Source organism: Suncus etruscus, chromosome 5 (genome assembly GCF_024139225.1).
Source record: "Suncus etruscus isolate mSunEtr1 chromosome 5, mSunEtr1.pri.cur, whole genome shotgun sequence".
Classification (NCBI taxonomy): Eukaryota; Metazoa; Chordata; class Mammalia; order Eulipotyphla; family Soricidae; genus Suncus; species Suncus etruscus.
This window is the reverse complement of record NC_064852.1, coordinates 36983641-37010140: the sequence shown is the minus strand read 5'-3', so window position 1 is coordinate 37010140 and position 26500 is coordinate 36983641. Positions and strand designations below refer to the sequence as shown.

The window sequence follows — 26500 nt, the reverse complement described above, 5'->3', positions numbered from 1 at the left end:
ATTTGGAACCATATTGTAAGTGTAGGTATACATGGATGAATGTAGATGGAGACAGTTAAAAGATAAAGAGGCAAACTTTGAAGCATGCCAGTGTACACACAATTTATATTATTATAAGTTAATTTTTTTTTAATCTTGAAACATATGTGTCTGTAAAGGTCAATGGGGCTACTGAGGGCTACATAATAAAGGATTATGCATTAATTTAAGGATCCATATGGTCCCAGTATACTGTTGCTATTACAGCAAGTTAATACTCTGGAATTAAAGCATATTAACATTTTTGGACCACTTGGGTGCTATTAGGTAAATTATGTGAAAATACAACAAACTGTAGTCAAGTGACCTGAAAGTGTTAAACCAAAAAAGCCTCTATTGCTTAATGCTTATGCATATATTAGGATTGGCATAATTCATACAGCTATATACACTGTCACATAGTTTAAAGTTATGAATTATTAGTAATTGGGTCTTAATTCAACTATAATGAGAATTTCTAATGCAACTCCTATGTGACTGTCATGTAGTATTTGAAAATAAATATTTTGAAATAAGTCAATTTATTTGATTTTGAATTTGAATCAATTTAAAGAACTTTTTTTAAAGGTTAACCTATTCATGCCTTTATTTCTATCATTAATAGATTGGAAACAGTCTTTTTCTTTTTTTTTTTTTTTTTGGTTTTTGGATTAAAAACCCCAAAACGCTCAGGGGTAACTCCTGGCTCTACTCTACGCTCAGAAATTTCTTCTGGCAGGTTTTGAGAACCATATGGGATGCTGGAAATCAAACCACCGTCCTGCATGCAAGGCAAACACCCTACCTCCATGCTATCTCTCTGGCCCCAGATATTTTCTTTTTACAGTTTGTAACTATGAAAGAATACTTATGAAAACCTAAGTATAAGAATGCAACATAGAAAATATTATGCCAATATAGAAATTGTGACATGAAACTATTTGAATTTATAAGAATAAGCTTCAGAAAAAAATAATTGAGTTTTGAAATAGAAATAATCTGTATTGATAAAAGAGCTTATTAATATATGGAGAGGGAAAGATAAAATAGGCCTACATAGTTTTAAGTGCCAAATCTGTGCCAGTCATATTAGTGGTCACCTTTATTTAGCTTGGTAGAATTTTCACAACATCTCAATGAAGTATTTTTGGGGGATCTGCAAGAAACAATTACTTTATTGATAAGGATTTAAAAAGCATCTAGAAATCTACCAAATAACCAAAATGAGTTGGTGGCTTCATATTAATTATCTAGTTATTTTTAAAAATTATCAGAGACTACAATCATGTCTATTAATCCAATAATGAAAAAAGACATCATGGAAGTAAAATGTTCATAAAAACATATATAAAAATGACTTGGGGAGGGGCTGGAAAATTAGCATGGAGGTAGTGCATTTGTCTTCTATGTGGAAAGATGGTAGTTAGAATCCCGGCATCCCATGTGGTCTTCTGAGCCTGCCAGGAGTGATTTCTGAGCGTAGAGCCAGAAGTAAACCCTGAGTAGTGCCAGGTGTGATCCCCCCAAAAAATGTCTTGGGTAGAATCAGAGTAATAGCACAGCAAGTAGGGCATCTACCTTGCATGCAGCCTACATTTGTTTAATCCCTGTCATCTCATCTGGTCCCCCAAGCCTGCCAGGAGTAACTTTTGAGTATAGTGACAAGGGAAACTCCTGAGCACTGCGATGTGTTCCCCAAAACAATAATAATAATAATAATAAAAATAAAAATAATAATAAAAATAATATAATTGGTTTAGGGATTTATTGAAATACTTCTTTTCCAGTATTCTACGATTACAGTTAGCAGATGATTATCTTTTTAATTTTATTTTACCTGTTATAAATTGATTTTAAAAATTAAAGTACCTGTAGGTATAAAAGAGTTATTTGCTAAATGTCAATAATGGAAATTAATTTCCACATAATTAGTTAATGTATACTACATCGTCGATAATTAACAGTAGAAATCTACTAAATAATTAACTATAATTATATATTACATATCAATAAGAAGAGACAATTTGGGGCTGGAGCGGTAGTGCAGTGTAAGGCGCTTGCCTTGCATGCGGCTGACCCAGGAGAGACGGAGATCCGATCCCCGGCATTCCATATGGTCCCCCAAGCCAGAAATCAGAGCAATTTCTGAATGCATAGTCAGTTGTAACCCCTGAATGTCACCAGATGTGGCCCAAAAAATACAAAACAAAATAATAATAAAAATTAAAAAGAAAAATAGAAAATGAAAATTTGTAAAAGTTTAAATTTTCTTTGTATCCTCAGTTTCTATATGATGTTATTAGCATTTATTATTTTTACATATTTTCTTTAGAACTTTTTCCATTTAGGGTTAGGGAGTAGAGCTCAGGCCACACTGGTATTGCTCAATGCTTATTCTTGGTTCTTATTCTCCTTAAGGGACTCAGGGGACCAAAGAGGTGCCCAAAATAAAATCCAATTGGCCCATGTGCAAGCCAAGAACCTTACCCACTGTACTAATGCTCCAGTCCCAATTGTTACCACTTTTTGATTATACATTTGATTAACCATTTAGGCCCCTCACTAGAGCACTACTTCTTCAGCGCACTATTTTAAAAGAATTGCCCTTATCTTCTTAAATTAGTATAATATTTATGATGGGTCTCACACAATATATTTAACACACTCTTTTAACTTTCCTAAGCCACACTAGAAATCCTAAAATGTTTTATATTTCATTTGGAAATAATGATTCCCTTAGTCCTTTGGATTTCCTTGTCTCTTTCATAAGGTGCATTACCACTTGGTGGCATTATTCAGGACCTTTTTCACAAAGATGAAATACTTTATTTCTCTTTGCTGTTATTATAAGCACGAGGAGAGAACACTTTGCAATAATTTTTTTTCAATTTAAATATGAAACTTTGACTTAATTTTTTAACAACCTAACATTGCAGAATTTGTAACACTAGAATTTAGTATTTTAATTTTAAGACTATATAATCTAATTACACATGTTTTATATTCATAGCTATATATTATGTGTTACATATTATGCAATTACTCGATTTATTGAATATTTAAAACATATTTTCTTTACTAAGTAGTTATATTAGTGACTATAGCAGTGTATGTTCCCTGACTTCTGTATTTTAGAGAACTAAGATATGTGCTCCCCTAACTTTATTTTCTTTGATATGTGTCTTAGCTCCCAACAATACATGTGATGAAAATGCCTTCATGTGTCAAAATAAAGTATGTGTTCCCAAGCAATTTGTTTGTGATCATGACAATGATTGTGGCGATGGCTCTGATGAGTCACAACAGTGTGGTAAGTACATTGAAACTTTTTAGAGAGTATTCACCCTTAGAAATAAAATTTCAACATCTTTAAAGGTGAATATGTCTCTTTAAATTATTTTTGTATTTTTTTGGTTAGATATGAGAAATGGTACAAACCATAAGATGGAGTTTTTCTTTTACATTTTTTGAAGAATGCCCATATCACTTCCCATGATGGGTGCAGCGTTTACATTTCCATAAACAGTATATGAGAACTCTCTTATTTGCAAATCCTTTTGGGTAGGAGGAAAGAGAATAAAGAAATAGAGAAAGAGAAAGAAGAGAGAGAGATAGAGAAAGAAAATCTATCATTTGCCAGTTTATGAATGAACTTCAAGGATACCAAGCTTAATTAAATAAATCATATCAATAAAAATAAATGCAATTTGATTTATATATGGTAATTAGGAAAACCAAAGAAACAGATGGAATAAGTAAAAAAATGTAGATCATTAAGTCAAATTAATTGACGAAAAGGATAAAATTGTCTTGTCGACTAAGTAATGTGTCAATGGTATTATGAAAAAGAAAATCGTACTTAGAATGGTGCACCTAATTAAGAATATAAAAGTGTTAACTTATGGTGATTTATTCTCAAACTGTCTATAATAACATATATCAAACTTGCTGCAATGAAATCTTAAAAATAATATAAGGAATATATATTTTAAATCCATATTTCTTAATATTTCTAAGGACAAGTAAATACAGGTATACTGTACAGAGTTCTTTTAAGCTCTAAAACAAATAAAATTTATGCCTACTTCTGCTACACTCTTTTAAGTAACCACATCAGATACATTAAAATATATTTCTCTTTAAGTATATTATGACAGGTTATTAAAGAAGTGAGAAAATAATAAGTTAGAGATGATCTGAAGACAAGTAAGGTGAGACAATTGGGCCTTAGAGGAAAGAAAATTGCTAGAAATAATGCAAATAAATTTTCATTGTTTTTTAGCTCTGAAATGAAGATATTGTCTGAGAAGATGATAAAAAATAGGGTGGGGGAGAATTATCAGTAGGGAAATAGGATATTTTTCTACCATTACATTACCAATGCGATTTTGTCATTTACTGTGATGATCATTTAAATAAATTTAAATTGTATTGTTATCTATTTTTTAATCCACAAACTGTTTTTTGTCAGAAGTAAATTACTTGCTCAGTTTACCAAAAGAGTTTCTAATACAAATAATAGTATATTGGTCACAGAATTAGAAAGAAAGAATCTAAAAATGCACAGTATTAAAAATATAAAAATTACTTATAAACAGGTATAGTCATATTAATTATTGATGAGTTAATTCTATAATATGAACAAAGCTTTTTAGTACTTTCAAAGGATAACATATAGGGTAATTAGAACAAATCTGTGCACTTATTGCTCAATAAATTGACAATTTCTTTACATTTTGCATGCTTTTCTGAAGCATAATCACAGCACTAGAGCTTATGAGAATTATCCTTACAACTTTCAATCAGTTCATACATATGTTCTAATATAGAAGCTAACAGAACTTTAAGAAAAAGTCTTTTAAAAATGTTGAATTGCTTTAATTTTTCCTCCTTTAAAAAGTAATTTTTAAATTAGTTTATAGATAATAGATGGACAGAGATGGTGTGCTTGAGTGTTGTATTACTTTTCACTTAGATTAATCTGTACCTCGAGTAATGTGTGCCTTGTCTCCAATTTTTTTTTAACTACTCGACTTTATTTCCCAACCACCTTACTCTTCAGAGTATGACCTCTGTCATACTCTGTCCAAGAAAGGAATAAGAGAAATATTTCTTATAAGAGACACGGTATCATATATATATATATATATATATATATATATATATGATGTAGTGTTTATTAGAGGATGTAATGAATATTTATCATGAACAAATATTTTATGTATGTTTATTATATGAATTATATGAAAGATAATTTATTTTTATGTAGAATATCGGCACTGTAATACAGAAGAATTTAGGTGTTCTGATGGACGATGTCTTTTAAATAATCAATGGCAGTGTGATGGAGACTTTGACTGCCCTGACCATTCTGATGAAGCACCCTTAAATCCCAAGTGCAAAAGTGCAGGTAGAGAAAACGTATTAACTTCTCTAAGTTTCTGTTTATCGCACAAATGTGGCTCTGATTTTTTGTTCTATGAAGAGAAAGGTGGATAATTAAGAATGTGATGTTCTAGTGCTTTCAGTCAGCATATGAGTAAAATATGTTTTAGGCTTTCTTTAGAAAATTAGGTCTACGCCAAATATATTAGACTCTGAAGCAGCAAATCTATTAAGTTAACCTTCTTTCACTTTCAAAAAATATTTTCCCTTTATTACTTATTTTTATTATAGTATGTGAAGGCAACTCATCGACATTTAAAAATTAAAATATAGGGTTCAGATCAGTGGTGTAGTGGTAGGGCATTGCTTTGCACATGCTAACCAAGGACGATCCACAGTGCGATCCCTAGAGTTCCATATGGTCCCCCAAGCCAGAAGTGATTTCTGAGCACATAACCAAGAGTAACCCCTCAGCATCACTGGGTGTGGCCCAAAATAAATTTAAAATTTAAAAATTAAACTTTACTCAGAAAAGTGAAATATTTTACTTATATTAAAAAATAAATTACTGGGGCCGGGCGGTGGCGCTGGAGGTAAGGTGCCTGCCTTACCTGCGCTAGCCTAGGAGACGGACCGCGGTTCGATCCCCCGGCGTCCCATATGGTCCCCCAAGCCAGGAGCGACTTCTGAGCGCATAGCCAGGAGTAACCCCTGAGCGTTACCGGGTGTGGCCCAAAAACCAAAAAAAAAAAAAAAAAAAAATAAATTACAAAACTTTTTAACCAAATACATTCAAAAACAAACATTTTATTTGTCAATTTATGGTTCCGAAGATGGAAGGAAAATAGTGATATATGTCTCAGAATAAATCAATAACTTTTTCCTTATGTAGTTTACAAGTTAAGAGGTTTTCTTTAATAATATATGGTAATAAGTAATGTTTATGTCATTAGGTTAATAGTAATTGCATACCTAAACTATACAGCTATATATATATATATATATATATAGCTATATTAAAGTTTTATTCACAGCAAATATTTTTTATTTATGCCTTTACTTAAAAATGGTAATATTATATTTCCAGAAGGACAGATAATTTAGTTCATATTCTTAATTTTTAGAAATTTTTGATTCATCAGAAACCTGTAACTTGAAATGTCATTATATATAGTATGAATTCATTTTTTACAATAGTCATGAAGATATAATATTTAATTTTATTTTAGAAGCATTTTAATTAGAAGAAGAATTTTAATTTTATGATAAACCTTGGTTTGTAATAAAAGTTATATATGAAATTATAGTTGTCTTTTAGTGTTTAATATTTTATACATATATTCTTATATAAATATACATAAATGCATGTTAACTATGTGTTTTGATACACCACATCTATTTCAACATCATACTATTAAATAATAACATGTCTTTTATATTCCATTTGCTTACTTTTTTCAGAACAGTCATGCAACAGTTCATTTTTTATGTGCAAAAATGGAAAGTGCATCCCCAAGGGAAATCTTTGTGACAATAAAGATGACTGTGGTGATGGCTCGGATGAGAGAAATTGCCATATAAATGAATGTTTAAGTAAGAAAATTAGTGGATGTACTCAAGATTGTCAGGATCTTCCAGTAAGTTATAAGGTATGTATTCATTGGAAATAGTAAGATGTATTCTGCTTTAACATCTGATATAACTAAATATATATTTAATTTAACAAACTGGACAAAAAAGCAAACAATTCTTAAATGACATTGAAGCTAAAGGCATTTCAAGGATAAAACACCACTGGCTAAGCAAGTTGAAACAGAGATAAACAAATAGAACTACATTAAACTGAGAAGCTTCTACACCTCCAAGGAAATAATGAGTAGGATACAAAGGCTACGCAGGATCAGAGAAAATTATTCACTGAATACCCATTAGATACTGGTTTACTATCTCTAATATGCAAAGCACTGATAGAACATAGCATGAAAAAAAATGGGTAGAAGAAATGAAAAGTCCTCAAAGAAGAAATACAGATGGCCAAGACACTTGCAATAAATGTTAATGTCACTAATCAATAGGGAGTTGCAAATCAAAACAACATCATATGACACCACAGAGACTGGCACACATCACAAAGAATAAGAATAACCAGTGGTGGTGATTCAAGGAAAAGGGGACACTCATTCACTACATTGGAAAATTATAAACCAGTCTAACCTTTTTTGAAAACAAAATGCTATTTCTCAAAAAACTAGAAATTGAACTTCCTTATGACCCAGCATTACCACTCTTAGGGAAATAATCTAGAAACCAAAAACACCACACAGAAAAGACCATTGCTTTCCTAATTTTCATTGCAGCACTATTTACAATAGCCAGAATCTGGAAAATCCCAAGCACCTGAAGACAGATGAGTGTCTAAATATACGGTGGTACAACTACACAATGGAATATTATGCAGCTATTAGGAAAATGAAGTCATGAAATTTGCTTATACATTGGTGGACCTGGAGATTATTATGCCAAGTAAAATGAGTCAGAGGGAAAGAATTACTCATCTAATAATCTCATTAATTTGTGGGATATAAAAAAAATCACAAAAGACAACATGATAGTAATATCCAGAGATAATAGAGATAGGGTTTAGGAGGTTCCCACAATGGTAGCAAGCTTGCCACAAAGAGCAGTAAGTACAGTTTGAGTAGAGAAGGGACCATTATGACAATGATAGTTGGAAATAATCTCTCTGAACACGAACTGATTCCTAAAAGGGAATAAAGTGGCATGCAAAGTAACCCTTCATTCGCAGTAGTGCAAACTACAGTGTCAAAAGAAATAAAAATAAAGGAAAAGAGTGTATTACTGAGAAGTAAAATATCTGTCCAGAGGCAGAAAGGGTGGTGATGGGAGAGATGTTGAAGTAAGTAAAATATCGGCGCCACAGACAGACAGATAAAAACTGGGACAACGATTCTGGAAATTGTGCCCTGGGGAAAGGTGGTTTATTTAGTATGATGGCAATTCAATCATGAACAATTTTGTAACCACGGTGCTTAAATTAGAAAAACAATCGTATTATTTTTGGGGTCAGAGAATTCTTACAGGGGTCGGGCAGTGGTCCTGCACTCAACTCCTGATACCTTATATAGCTCCCTGTGTTAACTAGGGGTGATCACTTAAGTGCAGAGTTAGTAGTAATCCAAGGGCATAGTGAATGACACAAAATACAAAAATAAACAAACAAAATAGTTTACTAAGACTTTAAATAATAATATTAGTGTAATACAAATATTATAAAAATAATTCTGGTTAATAAAATTACCATGTTGAATATATTATATTAAAACATTCTGGAAACTATAATCAAGTTAAGACAACTGTTAGGGAGATATTGCTATGTTAATAGCTGCATACATATGCATTCAACTCTAGTTTCCATTTCAAATCTTATGCTCCCTTTCATGCATGCATCCTTGAGGTGAATGGCCTAATAATTTATTTATCATGCATTGGAATTTTCAATATTTTTCACATAAACAGAAAATAAGTGAAAAACATGAATTTTTAGGACAGATTGAAGGTACAGTAAAATAAATCTTATCTAGTATTATAGTTTTTATTACATTTCCTTGAAAAAGGTGATTTCACTAAAAATGATTAATAAGTTGGAAATATCTCTGATTTGGCAATAGGAGCAAATAAAATGCTAAACGTAAAGTTATGTTTAGTTTAAAATAAAAAATGTAAGTGTTAGGAAAAGTCAGTAAGAACCAGTCATTAGAAAATAAGTATGTTTAACCAACTCTGATTCTCATATAAAATACTTAGATGTCATACCATTTTGACTAATAGAGCTAGATTTTATGCTATGTTGTATTAAGAATTGGGTAAAGTGATAGGCTTAAAATATATATTCACAATTCAAAAACATGATATAATTGAAAGGAAAGAAGAAAAATGATCAAGGACAGTTCTTAATGAGATAGTATTCATCAAAAAATTAATTTTGACAGTAATATGTTAAAACAATTGGTACAGAAATGTATTTTGGAGACTTGCATATAATTAATATAGAAATGTTTCCTGAAAATTAAGAAATGTGTCATGTAGTATTGAGACCTGAGTAAAATTTTGATTTTTAGGTTACCAGTAATTTCTTTGATATTGTGCACAGAAGATATATATTTTATATGCCTTATATAGAAAATAGGTATATGTAAATTAAAGTATATAATGTATGTATCACATAGAATATATTAATATATATTTATAAAATATAATTTTAAATATATATACATTTCCTTATCCTGAATGTTTGATAAAATGATAAAATTCTTGTTAATCTTGATGATAAAATAACGACACAACATAAAATTATAACCTTTTATATATAAAAACATGAATTTAAATAACTTTTAAATATCCTTATTTAAAAAGTATTCGTTCCTAAATACATTTTTAGAGACCACTTACAACTGAATTAGATATTACCAATAAACCATATAATATCATATTATTGAGTATTTCTTTTTTTTTTTTTTTTTTTTTTGTGGTTTTTGGGTCCACCTGGCAGTGCTCAGGGGTTATTCCTGGCTCCATGCTCAGAAATTGCTCCTGGCAGGCACAGGGGACCATATGGGACGCCGGGATTCGAACCGATGACCTTCTGCATGAAAGGCAAATGACGTACCTCCATGCTATCTCTCCGGCCCCTATTGAGTATTTCTATGAATTTTTATAGAAAAATATTTTTATCCATACTGTTATCAATACTGTTTATCAATACTATTAAAATAATTGTAACTTTCTTTTGCTTCCTGAAGGAGTACTTTAATGAAGTTAAATCTTTGTTTCAATTAGACAAAGATATTTAGTATATATGTGTACATATGTGTAAATTTATGTAATCATATGAATGTTATTTGTGACCATTGCTGTGATTAATGTTCCTTAATTATGTAAAATGAGATTGTATAGGTTATAGGAATTGAGGCACTTGTCTTCTTTCTTTGCCAACCTTATTATAATACCTGAAACTATATATAGTCCTGAGCATTTCAAGAGGTTATTCCTGAGCATAGAACAAAAATAGTGGTGATCAAAATCTCTACTTGCAAAAATAAATAAATGAACAATAAACAAATAAAGACATGTTTCAAACTAAAAACAAAATATGTCATAGGGAAACAAGACAACTACAAAATGTTAGTATATAATTGTAAAACATTTTATATAGAGGTCCAAAGTATATATTTTACAAATGATATTAATATATCCATATTTAAAAATATTTTATTTACAGGTTGGAACGATGGTGCAGTAGATAAAGAGTTTGTCTTATATGCACAGCTAATGTGTATATATAATTTGCTAATGAATATTTATTTAAGTAATGGGGAGAATGAATTATTGACCTATTTATTATATCATCAGAAAATGTCAAGCATTCTTATTTCAAATTCTCAAATAAAAATTGCTTACAAAACCAAAGCTTCTATTTTATGGTCTGTGAACAATTCACACATTTTTAGACAATAAATGTAATGTATTTAACTGATCAAAAGGGAGTAGTAACATTAAGCTAAAGTAAGAATCTTATTTGGATGGGAAGAGTAATATCCCATGCATAAATGAATGTACTTCTGGGAGAGAAATAAAATTATATTTTACAAATAAAATTATATTTATCAAATAGCATTCAGAGATATTTTTCTGAATGTAATACAATCAGGTCACACAACTTTATATCTTTCCAGTAGCTGCATAGTCCTATATGAAAATTAACATAAAGATTGGGGAGACATATTATTGAGAAAGAGCATATGTCTTACATACCTGTTCCTAGTTTCCCTGGCATGGCAAGGCCTCCTCCAAATTGATGAATATAGCACTGGTGATAACTAGCATTTCTAGGCTAGATCTCCTAATTATTGGCTCTTATCTCTGAATATCTTTCAGGGCCCCTGAGCTGTTAGGTCAATCCAATTAATAAACACACCAAAATATGAAATAATTCTTGATTGGAATATTGATATCACATTGAATATATTTAAATCTTTATCCTTGAAAATACTATTTATTTTTAATAAATGCATCTTCTGTTTTTAAAGATACAACTGATTATTTTTCCTCTCTCAGTATTGTCAATTTATATTAGAATATTCACATATTCTTCTTAATTATTTGGTACAAAATATTTTGTGAAAATAAAGTGAATAGACGAGCTACAAAATTATTATTTTAAAGTATTTCATCAAGAATATTAAAACCTAGCTCTTAAAATTCGAATTTAATGTTTATGCACATGAATATTATATTTAGTAATTTTTTTCAAAATTGTGCTCAAATTATTAATTTCTTGACAAATATGTTTTCATCCAAGTAATCAATTTATTATTGTAATCCTATAGTCTAAACTTTGCTATTCAATGTTTTTCAGAAACCTCATTATAGTGGGGACATTTAATTGCTTTAATAATTTTGTCTGAAAGGATTTCAAAACTGTTTAGACAGATTAATTATGATTATCTTAAAATATTTCTTGAATTCAATTATTTACCAGGAGTTAGCAAATATATCTGAAACATCAATACAAAAAGTCACACTTCTAAATTTCAGTTTTTTGCAGTAATATCTTACATCCTCAATTTCTAATTTTTGAGATTCTTTATTTTTAAAAAAGTGACAAAATAAATTTTTGAGATTCTTTATTTTTAAAAAAAGTGACAAAATAAACATAAAAATGTTATTATTCTAAACATTTTAGGTTAACAAATTCATACTTTACATTTTTCCCACTATGGAACAAATGCCAATTCCCCTGAGTTTCTAACTGAATTATATAGGATGAGCTTTTAAGGAAAGTTATTCATCACATGCTAATATGTGATGAGAGACATTTGGGGGTGACTTTTGCTTTGATATTTGCTTTTGAATGACTTTTGCTTTGATATTTTGGCTAGGTCATCATTCAGAAGGTTTAGAACAATAAAATTGCTGAGATTTGTTTGATTCTGATGAAAACTGTAAGGTCTGAAGAAAGGCCATTCAATTATTTTCCAAACCTATTCCAATGAAATTGGTAATGCTTCTAAGTAATGAGCATCTTTTATGAACATGAAAAAATTTCTACTGCAGGATTACTTGTTTCTGTTTAGTTAATCTACATATCTCTCTGCAATGTTACCCAGTAGATAAAAAAAAATCTTTGAAATGCTTGCTTTTAAAAACATTACTCTAATATTTTTAATAATATATATTTATTTAAGCACAATGATTACAAACATGATTGTATTAGGTTTCAGTCGTAAAAGGAACACCCCCCTTCACCAGTACAACCATGCCCCCCATTTAACTCCTCCCCCACCCCCTGCCTGTATTCAAGACAGACATTCTACTCTCACTCATTAACTTGTCGTGGTAGTTTTTAGTGTAGTTATTTCTCTAAATACTCATCACTCTTTGTGGTGAGCTCCATATCGTGAGACGGTCTTTCTGGCCCTCATCTCTATTGTCTCTGGGCATTTTTACAATGTCTTTTATTTTTTCTTAAAACCCAGAGATGAGTGAGACTATTCTGTCTCTCTCCCTCTGACTTATTTAATTCACCATAATAGTTTCCATGTTCATTCATGTATCGGAAAATCTCATGACTTCATCTCCCCTGATGGCTGCATAATATTCTTAACATTTTAGAGTTTCTTTTTTACCCTTGGACATGTTATGTATTTGTTTTTTTGGGCCACACATGGAAGTGCTCTTGATTTAATACTGGCTCAGAGCTCTGAGAACTCTCCTGGTGAGGCTGAGGTGACCATATGGGTTTCTGGGACAGAACCTATATCTTCTCAAGCAAACAAAATGCTCTACTCATATTACTTTCATTACACTCCTTCTCCCCAAGATTTCCTTCTTAAATTAATAGCCTTACAAATTCTTTTACCAAAAGGCTATAATAAATAGTGTTAATCAAGGTTAATGTGACCATAATTATCTGGCAAATTACATTTTGTTTTTCTTTTGGGGGGAAAGGGGCACACCCAGTGATGCTCAGGGGCTACTCCTGGCTCTTTGCTCAGAAATCATTCCTTGCTTGGGACGCCAGGGCAATCGAACCACGGTCTGTCCTGGCTCAGCAGCGTGCAAGGCAAACACCCTACCACTGCATCATCACTCGGGCTCCTACATTTCGTTTTTATAATTTGAATATTCTACTTTGTGAGATTTACGGTATACCTAAATGTCCTTGGCCACCATAGCACTTCATTATATAGACAGACATGCAAAGACAAAAACATTTCAGAATTGATAGCTCAGTAATTAGCATATAGTGTCATGTGAATGACGTAGAAAAGATAGGCATGATGCTGAAAAAATACTTAATAATTAAAACTATTTTACTTAATTAGGATTAAATAAAGGTTTTTTTTTTGGATAACAACCTTATATCTGGTTGTACAAATGACCAGGTCAATAAGTAGTATTAATTTTCTATTTGATAAGAATTATAGTCTCAACTCTCTTAGTGGTTTTACCTAGGCAGCAATCCCTTCATACTTTTTTGTTTCTCAACAGTAAACAATGGATATTATATCTTTCAACCTTCTTTTATTTATTTTAGATAAATATATAATATAATTTTTCATTTATATTATTTACCTTATATCATGTTCAAGTGTTTTAATGGAATAAAATGCGAGGCAAATGTTAGTAGTCTTTAAAGAAGACTAAACACACCAGGTTTATGTGCCATAGTGAAGTTTCCAAGGAGACAATACATTGCAGTAGAAAAATTAAATAAAGTAAAAGAGTTTGCCTCTCATTTGCAATTTTTTAATCACATGCACTTAGTAGTATTAGCTAACTTTTGCAAACTTGCAAATCTAAGTTCATTGAATATATTTTGAAGACTTCTCCTAAAAGTTTAACTTAATATATGTAAATCTTATTAAAGACCTGCCATTATCTCGAAATGATTTTCTAGCTTGATTCATTCAAAAGAGATATATAATAGAGTGACAATGAAATTAATTGTTATGTTCATTTTTCATTCTCCAGTGCAAATGCTGGCCTGGATTCCAACTGAAGGATGATGGTAAAACGTGTGTAGACATTGATGAATGCTCTTTGGGCTTTCCATGCAGCCAGCAATGCATTAATACATATGGAACCTACAAATGTCTTTGTATGGATGGATATGAAATAAACCCTGATAATCCAAATGGCTGCAAATCACTTTCCGGTATTGTATTGAATTTTCACAGTAAACTAATCTCAGTTACTCATGTGGATGCCCTATGTTATAATTATTCTTAGTGAAAATGCTTCTATCTGCTATTTCTTAGATCTCTTAGTCTTCCCTACTTACTGGATACAACATTTTTATCCTGGATTTGGTGTGCTGTCTATACATGGCTCTTTTGAAATATCACAACCTTCGTTCTTGTAAATTATTAAACTTCTATTGTTTTCTAAGTTACATGGGTTAATTTGTCAATTCTCATTTACAATGAAATAAATTCTCATTTAAAAATTCTCATTTCAAATATTGTTTTGGCTTTCCAAATTTCCAAATTTAAACTTCATTGAAATTGTAGCATGTGAATTAAGAAATTTTAATTATAAGAAAAAAATGAGACAAATAATTATACAAAGAAATAAAAATAATGATTTTAAGTGGTCAGTATAATATATCATTATCCCTTTTTAATTACAGTATTACAAGTGAAATAGTCTTAATAATTTCTCAAATATAAATGTAGGTAAAAACATTTTAAAGTGTACTTTGAGGGAACAGAACAATTGCCCAGTGGGTTGGGTACTTGTCTAGCATGTGGCCAACCTGGATTTGATCCCTAGCATCCTTTATTGTCCCCTGAGACACTGAGTGCACTGCGAGGAGGAGCCCCTGAGCACTTGCCAGGTGTGGCCTCCAAATGAAAAAGTAAATAAACAAATAAATAAAAATGTCCTTTTAGGGTTTTAGAGATAGACACTTGAACTGCAGGTGACCAAGCAGGTTTGATCATGGATACTCCATATAGGTACCCCTAGAAGTGATCCTTAAACACAGAACTAGTAGTAAGCCCTGAACACCATTGCTTGTGCCCAACTCCCCTCAAAAATATTATATTTTCATCGACTTTAGGTAACAAATGTTATGAATATTAGTTTTGTATTAATTTTAACTAGCCTTAAGTGATACATATATAATAAAAAGGGCTATTTAAATTTTTATTCCATTTTTATTTTTCTTAGAATATATTTTATTCCATTTTTATTTTTCTTAGAATATATTTTATTCCCAGATCAATGTGTGCATTTATGGTGTTCGTTGCTTTCTTTCCCAACCTATCTTTTTTTAGTCAACAACACACTGCCTCCTTAGTCCCATATTTACTGACATGGGGAATGTGAAAAAAATCTATCAAAACCTTGGGTCAAAGAGATAGTTCAGCAAAGAAGGCTTTAACACAGAGCCAGGAGGAGTCACCCCTGAGCACCACTGGATGTGAGCCCAAACAAACAACAAATGAATGAACAAATCTCAAAACCAGTTTCTCACTTTATTATTTTTCATAAAAGAACATACAGCATAGACGGATGCTTACATTTAAAATGTGGTATTTACTATATTTTCATAGTGTGATAGTTTGGCTATTTTACATTAGTGTTAAATAGAAAATTATATAACGTTTTATGAAAAATAAAGTCTTCTTGCAGCATTTTTTTTGTTTATTTATTTCAGAGGCCACACATTTTTCCAGATTGATCTGTAGCTGACTATTATAAAAGCAAAATATATAAAGTTATAAACAAGTATAAAAGAAATATGACATACATATTACAATATAATTGCCACCACAGTGTCACTAACAATTCTACTACATAGCATAATTATAAAAAATAATTTTATTGTGGCAACATTTAAGCTAAATTCTCTTAGTGTATTTTAAGTATGTAATACATTACTGACATTTATCTCACAGAAAACAAATTAGGTTCTTAGAACTATTTGTCTTCTCTCTGAAAGCTTATATCTATAAAATAATACCTCTGAATTAATTTTATTCTCTACACCATTATATCTACCAATCTTTTGTTTCTACAAGTCTCTTGTTTCAAGTTTTATATAAAAAAGCTGTTAAGTATTTGACTTTGTCTAGCATGATGTAAAATAATTTCATAAAATTCATGTTGTTACAAATCAGTGTTTCCTTCTTTCCTAATGCAAGATACTATTCCAGTATATAATGATATATGTATGTCTTATTTGATATGAACATATATATTTATATATATTTTATGTATTAATTTATTGATAGTTTCCTTATTTTGACTCTTATAATAATGCAAGCAATATATGTTTGGTTTGTTGGGGGGATACGACCTGGTTTTATTCATGTCATTCATGTCATGTCATGCTATTCATGGCATACTCCTGGGTAAACCTTCAGGATTTACTCTGGTGGTGCTCAGAAGATTTTATGAGATGCTAGGATTGAACCTGGGTGAACTGTGTGCAAGTTAAATGTCCTACCTTCTGTACTACACTCTGGACCCAACAAATGTACTTAAAATTGCAGTAAGGTTTTGGTTTATATATATACATATATATATATATATATATATATTCAGAAGAGAGATTGAAGGATAATATGGTGGTTTTATTTTTTTTTTGTTTGAGGAAACATACTATTTTGTATTATATATATACACACATATATATATGTATATATATACACATATTTTTTCCTTTTTGGCCCACATCTGGTTGCACTCCAGTGTTACTATTAACCCTGCACTTAGAAATCACTCCTGGAAAATCCAGAGGACATATGGGATGCCAGGGATCAAATTTGGCTCTACTGTGTACAGAGCAAATGCCCTACTAGCTACAGTCCCTCTTTTGTGTTTTTAATGTTAAACTTATAACAGTAATAACAGTGTGATTAGTAATAGCTTAGTAACAGCTTAGTGTGATTTGGATTGTTAAACCCTTGATCATAGCAATGTTTATGAATTTTTATATATGTTTATTGGTCATTTGGTTGTCTCACTGGAAAAATGACCATTTTAATCAAATTATATTTATTTTTGAATTGCATGAGATCTTTATACATACACATATGATTTTATCAGTACATAGCTTACATTGTTTCTTACATTCTATAGGTTGATATTGTGTTTTGTCATTTTTACTACACATCTTTCCATTTGTTTTAGTAACACTCAATTATTTTTGCCTAGTTTGTCATTTTCATGTCACAGATAATATTTTCTAACAATTATGTCAAGACATTTCTTATGCTCTTTTATGGAGTGTTTGTGGCTTTAGGTTTCAAGTATAAGAAGTAAAGAGCAGGGCTGCCAAAGTACTGAGGTGGAGCATAATATGTTAAGTTTTCATTTCTATATTTGAACTATATTGATAAGTATGGCAGCCTTTTAGCTTAAAAGCCATCTGTTTAGAGATATGTTTTTAAACCCAAAAGAAAGCTTAAAATTATGTAATAATGCTTTCCTTATTGATCAAAGTGAATAACTAATTAATTTAATGCATTAAAATGCATATACACTTACTTTAATCTTTATGTTAGAATATTTTATAACATAATGCCATATCCTATGCATTCTTGTTCTGCCATTAAAGAATAAAAAATAATATATCAAGCAAACTATGGAAAATATATTAACTTTATAAAAAAGATTTGTATATCTGAGTGATAGATCAAGGGATAGAGTGCTTGTATTATATGTGGCCATTAGGATTTAAATCCTGTAACACCAGAAATTATCCCTGAGCACAGGGCCAAGATAAGACCTAAGCAGTGACAAGTATGGACACCAAACTAAAACAAAATTAAAATAATGAGAAAAGTTATACTAATTATAAATATACCAGAAAAAAAGCATGTTTAAAAAAGTGAAAGCAAGCTAGGAATGTCTTTTGGATAACCTCCATATATCTTGTTAAGTTATTTGTTTTATTTTCATTTAGCTACTGAGATAATTGGCATGATTTTTGTTTTTTCAATCCATGAGTCTATTATGGATAAAAAAATGTAGGTTCTATAATAAAATGAATTGCAATAGGAACTAAATTGAAATAAAGCAGACTATTTATAAAGTCCATAAATATTAAAATTAAATATATTTTTGTCTTGGTATTTAGATGAAGAACCTTTTCTTATTCTTGCTGATCATTATGAAATAAGGAAAATCAGCACTGATGGCTCCAATTATACACTTTTAAAACAGGTATGAGTTTTATAGCACTGTTTCATAATATTCAAATTGACTGAATCTATTATGTGTAAGGGCAATTGAAAGATCTCACAATTATATTTTATAAATCATTTATTCTTGTATATATGCATATAGGTAGATGACTTAATTTGGTCTCAGTATTTTTACTTTAATACTATTTTACCTTGTTCAATTATTTTAAACTAATTGTTTTGTTTTAGTTTATCGAATTCGATGTCCAACTTGTAACACAACACTCTTTCAAAAATTGTAAATGATGTAGAATATAATCAGTCCCAAACATATGTGATATTAATAATTGTGATATTAGCAAAAGTATAAAATTCTCTTTTTAGAAAAGTTTACCCATTGCACAAGTTGCTTTCATTGCACTTAATATGTTTACAATACAAATATTTACTTAAATGCAAGTTTATGTTCAGAGAACCAAAATATGTATATCACAAAACTCCTAGCCCACTAAATTTTGAATTAAAAAGAGAACAAAATGTAATTATAATATTTTCAAAAGCTTTTAGGAATAGGTATTCAGTTTGATTTTATCACTCATTTTCATCTACTTTATTAGAATATTTTAAACAAGTTTTGATGTTTAAGTTTTATTTGGAGGACATATATGTATTTATATATATGTACAAATATACATATATATGATTTCTAAAATAAATCATATGCTTTTCATTTTAAGACAGGATATAAAACTTTGAATCACTCATGTTATTTTTTTCTTTTCCTATCTACAGAGACAATAGCATTAAATAAAATAATTAAAACCTAAAAACTTAGTAAATGTACTATAGACTTCATACATATTTTGTTGTCAGAAAAAGAAACTTTTGGAAAGATTAATGTATATCTATTCTGCTACCAATTTATTTTTGTCCCAGGCAATCTATTAATGATCTGTGTGAAAAGAAATTTAAGAAAAAGATATTTAAGAAAAACTGCATTAAGGAATATGTTGACTTCTTGCTCTTCTAATATGTTCCTATTATCATTAGACTAAAAGAAACCCATGTAGTGATTTCAACACTGAAATGAACACTTACTTCCTCTAGGTTTTATCCACAATATATTCACTAGTTCCTCAATTGAAACTCCACTTTTATGATTGTGCTTATAAATCAAATCTTATTCTATATATAAATATTCAAATATTTATCCAAAAGTGTTTTGTTGACTCTCATAATAAAATTGATGTCTTCAGTTTTCCTCTTGGCCAAACTGAAAAGCATATCACATAAAAAGTCGAATTTTAACTACTTAAAGAATATACAAAAGTTTCATGATTCTGGTTTAACATCTCAGAAAGGTCACAATTCCAAATTGTCTAGCAGATGGCCTCTAACATAAAGTCTAAGCACCTCTCTTATCAGTAGCCTTCCAATATTTTTTTATGCTTCAAGCCACATGCATATCTATCACCTACATGGAGGTTGAGATTCTTGTATTGAGTTATACATTTACTTTCAGCACCCACTACTTCTTTACTTCTGCCTTCTTACATTATAGAGTAATATATAAAATAGTTTGCTATTGTTTACAAAAATACTAATTTATAATGCAACAGTAAGATAGATCATTAATATAAGAAAAAAGTAAATGAAAATTTTTAGGAATTAAATTTAAGTAGTTATATTTTAAAAAATGTAAAAAGACATACTTCCTGTTTTTACACATATTTAATGCAATTATTTTTATACACAGTATAATTTTAAAATTATATCAGGCATAGTTTTTTGAAAATTATATTTTCAATATATTTTCAATTTACTTACCACCACAAGCTTTTATTTTTTCCAAGTTATATATGCCAGACATTGGTTTTCTTGTCATAGTCTCTGGCAAAATGATACATTTATTTTCTCTTTAAAGATTTGGTTTATTTTCATTTTTGTTTTGCTTTAGCATTCCTATATTTAAGATTGATCTCTGTTGAAAGAAAGTCCTGCTTTCAGAACACACCATTTAAAGCTCAACTGAACCACAATTTTATCAAAGTTAGCAGCAACATTTACTGTCTTCTTAAAAGAACTGTAACAGAGATTCAGTGACAGTTTCTTGCTTCATTTTCCAACCCTTTGGCTCAGGACAATTTTTTTCTGGCATCTCTTGTGTTTTCCTGTATGCCTAATATGTTATTAGAGGTGTTTCTAATGGAGCAAAATGATCTTTCACGCTATGCATCATTTAATGTTATTATATAATCAAACCACTCTAAAGTATATGTTCAGATAACTCATTTGTCTAGAGATACCACTTTAAACTATTACCAATCACTAATATCTAAATGGGTATGTATTTATATACTTTTCTAAATGTAATATTCATGGATCATGATGAATACAGATTGAATCTAAACACATGATTTTGGTGTGCATTTATTATTATAAGAATTTCTAAATAAAAATAAAGATACAAAAGAAATTAACTTTATTATAGTCAGCTCTAGATTAAGTTTTGTGTGTAGGTTTCTTGGAATATACTGATTCTTCCAGAAAATAAATTTTAGTTTAATTTTGTTTTACATCTTCACACATGCACGATAGGGTTTTCTTCTGCTAAATTTGATGCAGTGCTGAGACTATGTTTTTTGCTACTACTTCATCATATAATCAATATGTCAAGAAGTTCTAGGCAGTGTAACTCATCTTTTTCTTTCAGAGATTTTGACTAAATATGAATAATGAAACAATACAGACACTTAATATCTCTCCACATTTTGTCAGAGTTAAAATAAGTAAAAAAAAAGGTAAAAAGAAGTTCTTTCCTGAATTACTGAAGATAGTTTATATGAGAATTGGAATGTTTACATTAATATCTTTGTTATATAGTCAGTAATAATCCTACGTAGCTTTATTCATAAAATTATAGCTGCTAAGTTACATATTCTACATATTCTAAAACTTGGTTTTATCTAGTACTGCTATAACTAATTCACCTATTTTATATAGAATATGTATGCTAATGACCTGGATATTAGAAATAAAAATTATTCATGTTTCTTTCCAGTAAGCTATACTGTTCAATTTTAACAGAGCCCTTCATTCCAGTCAAATTGTAGAGAGTAACAAATACAATTTCTTAAATTAATCAACTTGAACCAAAGGGTGCAAATCTTCAACTACAAAAATGAAAGAAGCAAATAGGATTTTGATGAAACCAATTTTTAGCTTTGAAACCACTAGGATGACTCTAGTTTTCAGACATTATTTCGACCATGTCCCAGACTGTTTTAATGTACCTTGCATATGGTTCTATAAAGAGACATTGCACTGTTTTCCTGTGGGGAATCAATGTAAAACTCTAGAGAAATGACCATCTTACAATAGAGATATGTCAGCATTCATAATTCCAGTGTTCTGCTTTTAGAACATTTTCCTATTATAGTTGACTTCCTAAACTTGAAATTGAATTTTCTTTATTTAAATAGATTATTTTATAAAGGAATAGTATATTTCTACCATAATTGAAGCTTGTAGGTCAATCTTTACTAAAGTTAGAGATAACTTTTTCTCTAGCATTTTTCCCATTTCATTTCTAATTTCTACATCTGTGTTGCCAGATATCACAGAATTATAATTCCTTTGCATTATTTCTCTTGTAGGAAAAAAAACACACTTCAATGAAAAGAAAATTGCAGCATACTATTGGGATGAATTTCTCACTCAATAGAATTTGCAATATTCAAGTTTTGTATGTGGACATTATTTTATATAGACAACTTTATGGATTATTCTTAAGTGAAATTAAGGGGTCCTCCATTTTTACATATAAATGGATACCAAATCAGACTTCTGAAGTCTTATCCAAGTAATAGTTATTATTATTATTCTTTAGTAATGTTAGTACTAAAAGATACACTTGCATTTATTCATGTCACAGTATGCATTTTTACTGTCAAATATAGTGTACTGAGTAAGTATGCATGTAACTCATGCTTATAACTAGCAATATATAATAGTGTAGGTTTAGACTAGTCAAATTAAATCTGTGATTTGGAAGTGATTACTTATGTTAAACAGTAAAAACATAATTTGAAGTATAGTTTTAATAATATAGAACTTAGTTTTAAGAAATTTAAAAAAACATTATAATGTGTCTCATGGCTCATATTTTGCATATACGAAGGATCTTTTATTCCTCACATTTGCTTATTGCCAAGAACTGAAAGGCTCTAGGGATAGTCCTGTGTCCTTTTCTACTAGAACAACTAGATTACAAAGTAAGTTATATAAATCAAGGCGATATTAGTATTATTACCAAATTGAATTTTGAGAATTAATGTGAAAAAATTATGGCCTGGCAATTGCTACTAATTTTTACCCTCTCTCTCAAATCAAAGCACAATTAACAGTAACAACTCTACACAAAACATCACTATTTAGAGAAAGTAATATTTATCTGAAGAAAAATATCCTATAACAGTTAGTAACTGATCCTGAAGGGAATTTCAGATAACTACAACTGTAAGATAAGTAATATGGAAGCAATTAATATGAACTGTAAAGCTGTTTTAGAATTGTTCATGGTTTGAAAAGAACAAATCACAATTATACCTACTGATACTACTGGCTCCTCAAGTCATCATCATTAGAATCCCCAATAGTACACACTCTGAAAAATTGGCTTGAAAGATTTCTATAGCAAATTTATAATATTTTAAACTATTTATGAAGCATATATTCATAAATTTGTCAAAAGTGATGTTCAGTTTTGTTATCTCTTTGAATTCAGTAGCCATCAATCTGAAGAGAGGAATTTCAACATATTCTCACTACACTGGATTGAAAATAAAAAAAAAGACATTGACCACAAAATTAGGTTTGATGAAATGTTCTCCTGAATTTATAATTTTAAATTATTTTAAAGGCATTTTTATTCTGTATGTATTAAAGTGCCAGGATTTACATATTGTTTTATAATAATTTCTGACATTCAATGTCCCAACACCAGTCTCACCATGAGTGTAACACTCCCTATACCATTGTCCTTAGGTTCCTACAAACATGAAACCCTGTCCCCTTAGGAGGCATGAAATAATTAATTTTATATGCATGTTAAAAAGAAATGGCTAATGGAAATATTTTAAAAAAGCACTTCAGGAAAATTTTTTTTCTCATATTGTGGCCAATTCTGTGATGGTTAGTAAAGCTGTTTGTTGCTAGTTGAGCATTCTGAATATTTTTTTAAATTAAGCTTAGATGGCTTTTCTACTACTTTCCCATCTAATTTGTGTGATTCTACCAGAGTGGCAGCATTGAGGAATCTGGAGGAACTTCATATCTCTAGACCTGGGTTGATGAGTTTACTGTGGTTGTGGCTAGTTGGGGTTGGTGAAGGCTGCCTGCTCACACTCTGTGAAGACACCAGCAGATATTAGCTGTGAAGCAATGAAGTTGAGCACCTGGCATGGCTGTGATTGTGGGTTATGATGCAGCCTCAGAGACTTTCGAGTCCCTGTCAGCATCACTTCCAAGTTTATTCCATTGATTGTAGCTGTGTGGCTTACATCCTTCAGTGATTACTCGTGCATGAATCTTAAATTATAAGACAGCACTTAATTGACAAAGTGGCCAGCTGAAAAGACAGAAAGAAAGAGTGGGGGGTAGAAGAAAATGTTAAGGGAAAAGCTTTTGAATAAACACAATTTATTTTATTTTATTTTCATCAGACCTTTTGTGGGTTCATCTTAAAATGTTCAAAGATCTTTAATTTATTTGTTAGCTCCTTTCTGATACCTTTATAGATTTGGCAATACTTACAATTACTCAGTTATATTTATTATGTATCTGAGGCATGAGTCTCTTGTTTTAGTTAGTCCCCCTATAATGTAATTATATACTTAAACTATTATTTATAACTATTTCAAATCTCAATAAAATATATGCTATAACAGAACTATACAAAATTTTATTACATGGTGTAAGAAAATGCAAGTAAGTTTATGCTGCCTTTAAAAAGAATTGGTCACAAGTGGCTTTTCTATATAGAGGTTAGTATTTAGATTCAAGTAAAGAATGGATACTTGTGAGTTAATAAATCATTGAAAAACTTTCTAAGAAATGTTTTTTTCCTTTATTTTTAGGGATTAAATAATATTGTTGCTATAGATTTTGATTACAGAGAAGAATTTATCTATTGGATTGACTCTAGCAGACCCAATGGCAGCCGCATTAATAGAATGTGTTTAAATGGAAGTGATATTAAGGTAACTTTATATTTTAAGTATGTGACTAATTTTATTTCATTAGCATGGTCAATAGAATATAACATAGCACTGGATACTAATAATGACAATAATAGGATGTAATAAAGCTGATTTGAATTTTGCAGTTGATAATGTATGTTAATAGGTATTTTGCGAAATTTTTATTTATTTACACTACATAAAATAAGATTAAAATAGAAATAAAATTTGGAACCTTATTTATAGTCCATGTAAGAGTAATATATGCTTTTAGCTTAAATTACTAGTACCTGTGATTCAATTATGTTGATCTATAAAAGAAAAAGCTATTATGTCTAAGAAAATGATTTGAAAACTGAGTTATTGTAATTATAGCACTAGTGCAACTAATCTGCTGATTATATAAGAATTGTATTTATATGAATTTATAAAGTATAGTTGCATATTACCATAACCACCACAAGTAACTTTCAGATATGTGACATGGAACTATATAGTACTATTAAAATTAAATTAATTGTACTCTGTACATAGTAAAATTAATTATATTTAAATTGAAAATAGAAAGAACTCTAATTTTGCCTTTTTGTAGTTTTCTATCTTTGGATATACATCAAAAACATTCAAACACAAGATTTTTTGGAAACAATAAATTTTGAAAATATTCAAGAAGTTTTAATACGTACTTACATATACAAAGAAAAAGTTTATAAATTGGCATTAGGTGATTTATAATAATATAAATTGTTTTTGTGTTCATATTCATGTTGGTTGAAAGAACAAAACATTAGATTAAATTATATTTTATAACCTAATACTAAACATTTATTAAATTGCATTTTATAACTTAATACTACAAATTTATATACCATGTAAAGTTTAGATAACTCAAAATTTATCACAAAGTTTTACAACACATGTAAAAATCTTTACATTTAAAGGTATTTTAAATTCAAAGATTATTTTTTTTAAAGAATTAATGGGCCAGAGATGGCTTAGAAGTGAAGTTCATGGAGCTTCAGGGAAAAATTTTATTATAAGAGCAAAAATTAGCATTGTCCATATAGCATTATGCTAGTTTTCTAAAATTGTGTTTGGTTGTTCTTTCTTTTTGTTCGGAAGCTACACAAATTTTCTAAATTTAGTAATTATGAGAAGGAAGAAATGATACCTTAAAATTCAGGACTGTGAATTTATATCATAAAAATGCTGAAATATCATGCTATAATTTTATATCTTTATTATTGATTACACATTGTTAATGAAAAATAGAGCTATTAATTCCATAAGTTTATATTTTAAGTAATTCGTGCATAAACTTTTGCATAATGATCAATCACTTATTATAAACAATTAATTATATTGGAGCAGATAGCTCTATTTTTTATTATTAACTAGACTACATACCGTATTTTCTGGTGTATAAGACGACTGGGCATATAAGACGACCCCCTAACTTTGCAGTTAAAACATAGCTTTAGGTCTATGTTTGCTGTATCAGACAGAACATTCTGTACTGCAATTGTATGTACCACAGTGAGCCAATCACAACAAGCAAAGGTTCAAAGGTTATACTGTAATGGACTTCCTCTCTGACTCCGGCCAATCTGAGCAGACTTTTGACAGTGTAGATTCGGGTCC

General features: G+C 29.9%; 1 protein-coding gene across 1 annotated transcript in view; it reads left to right on the top strand.

Annotated features, from left to right (window-relative positions):
• LRP1B (LDL receptor related protein 1B) overlaps positions 1–26500 on the top strand; it is a 1191264-nt gene that overhangs the window by 923626 nt on the left and 241138 nt on the right. The window contains 6 exon segments of the mRNA XM_049772845.1: positions 3206–3328; positions 5288–5428; positions 6865–7052; positions 14458–14641; positions 18575–18660; positions 24758–24880. Coding sequence (XP_049628802.1) covers positions 3206–3328; positions 5288–5428; positions 6865–7052; positions 14458–14641; positions 18575–18660; positions 24758–24880 — 845 coding nt within the window.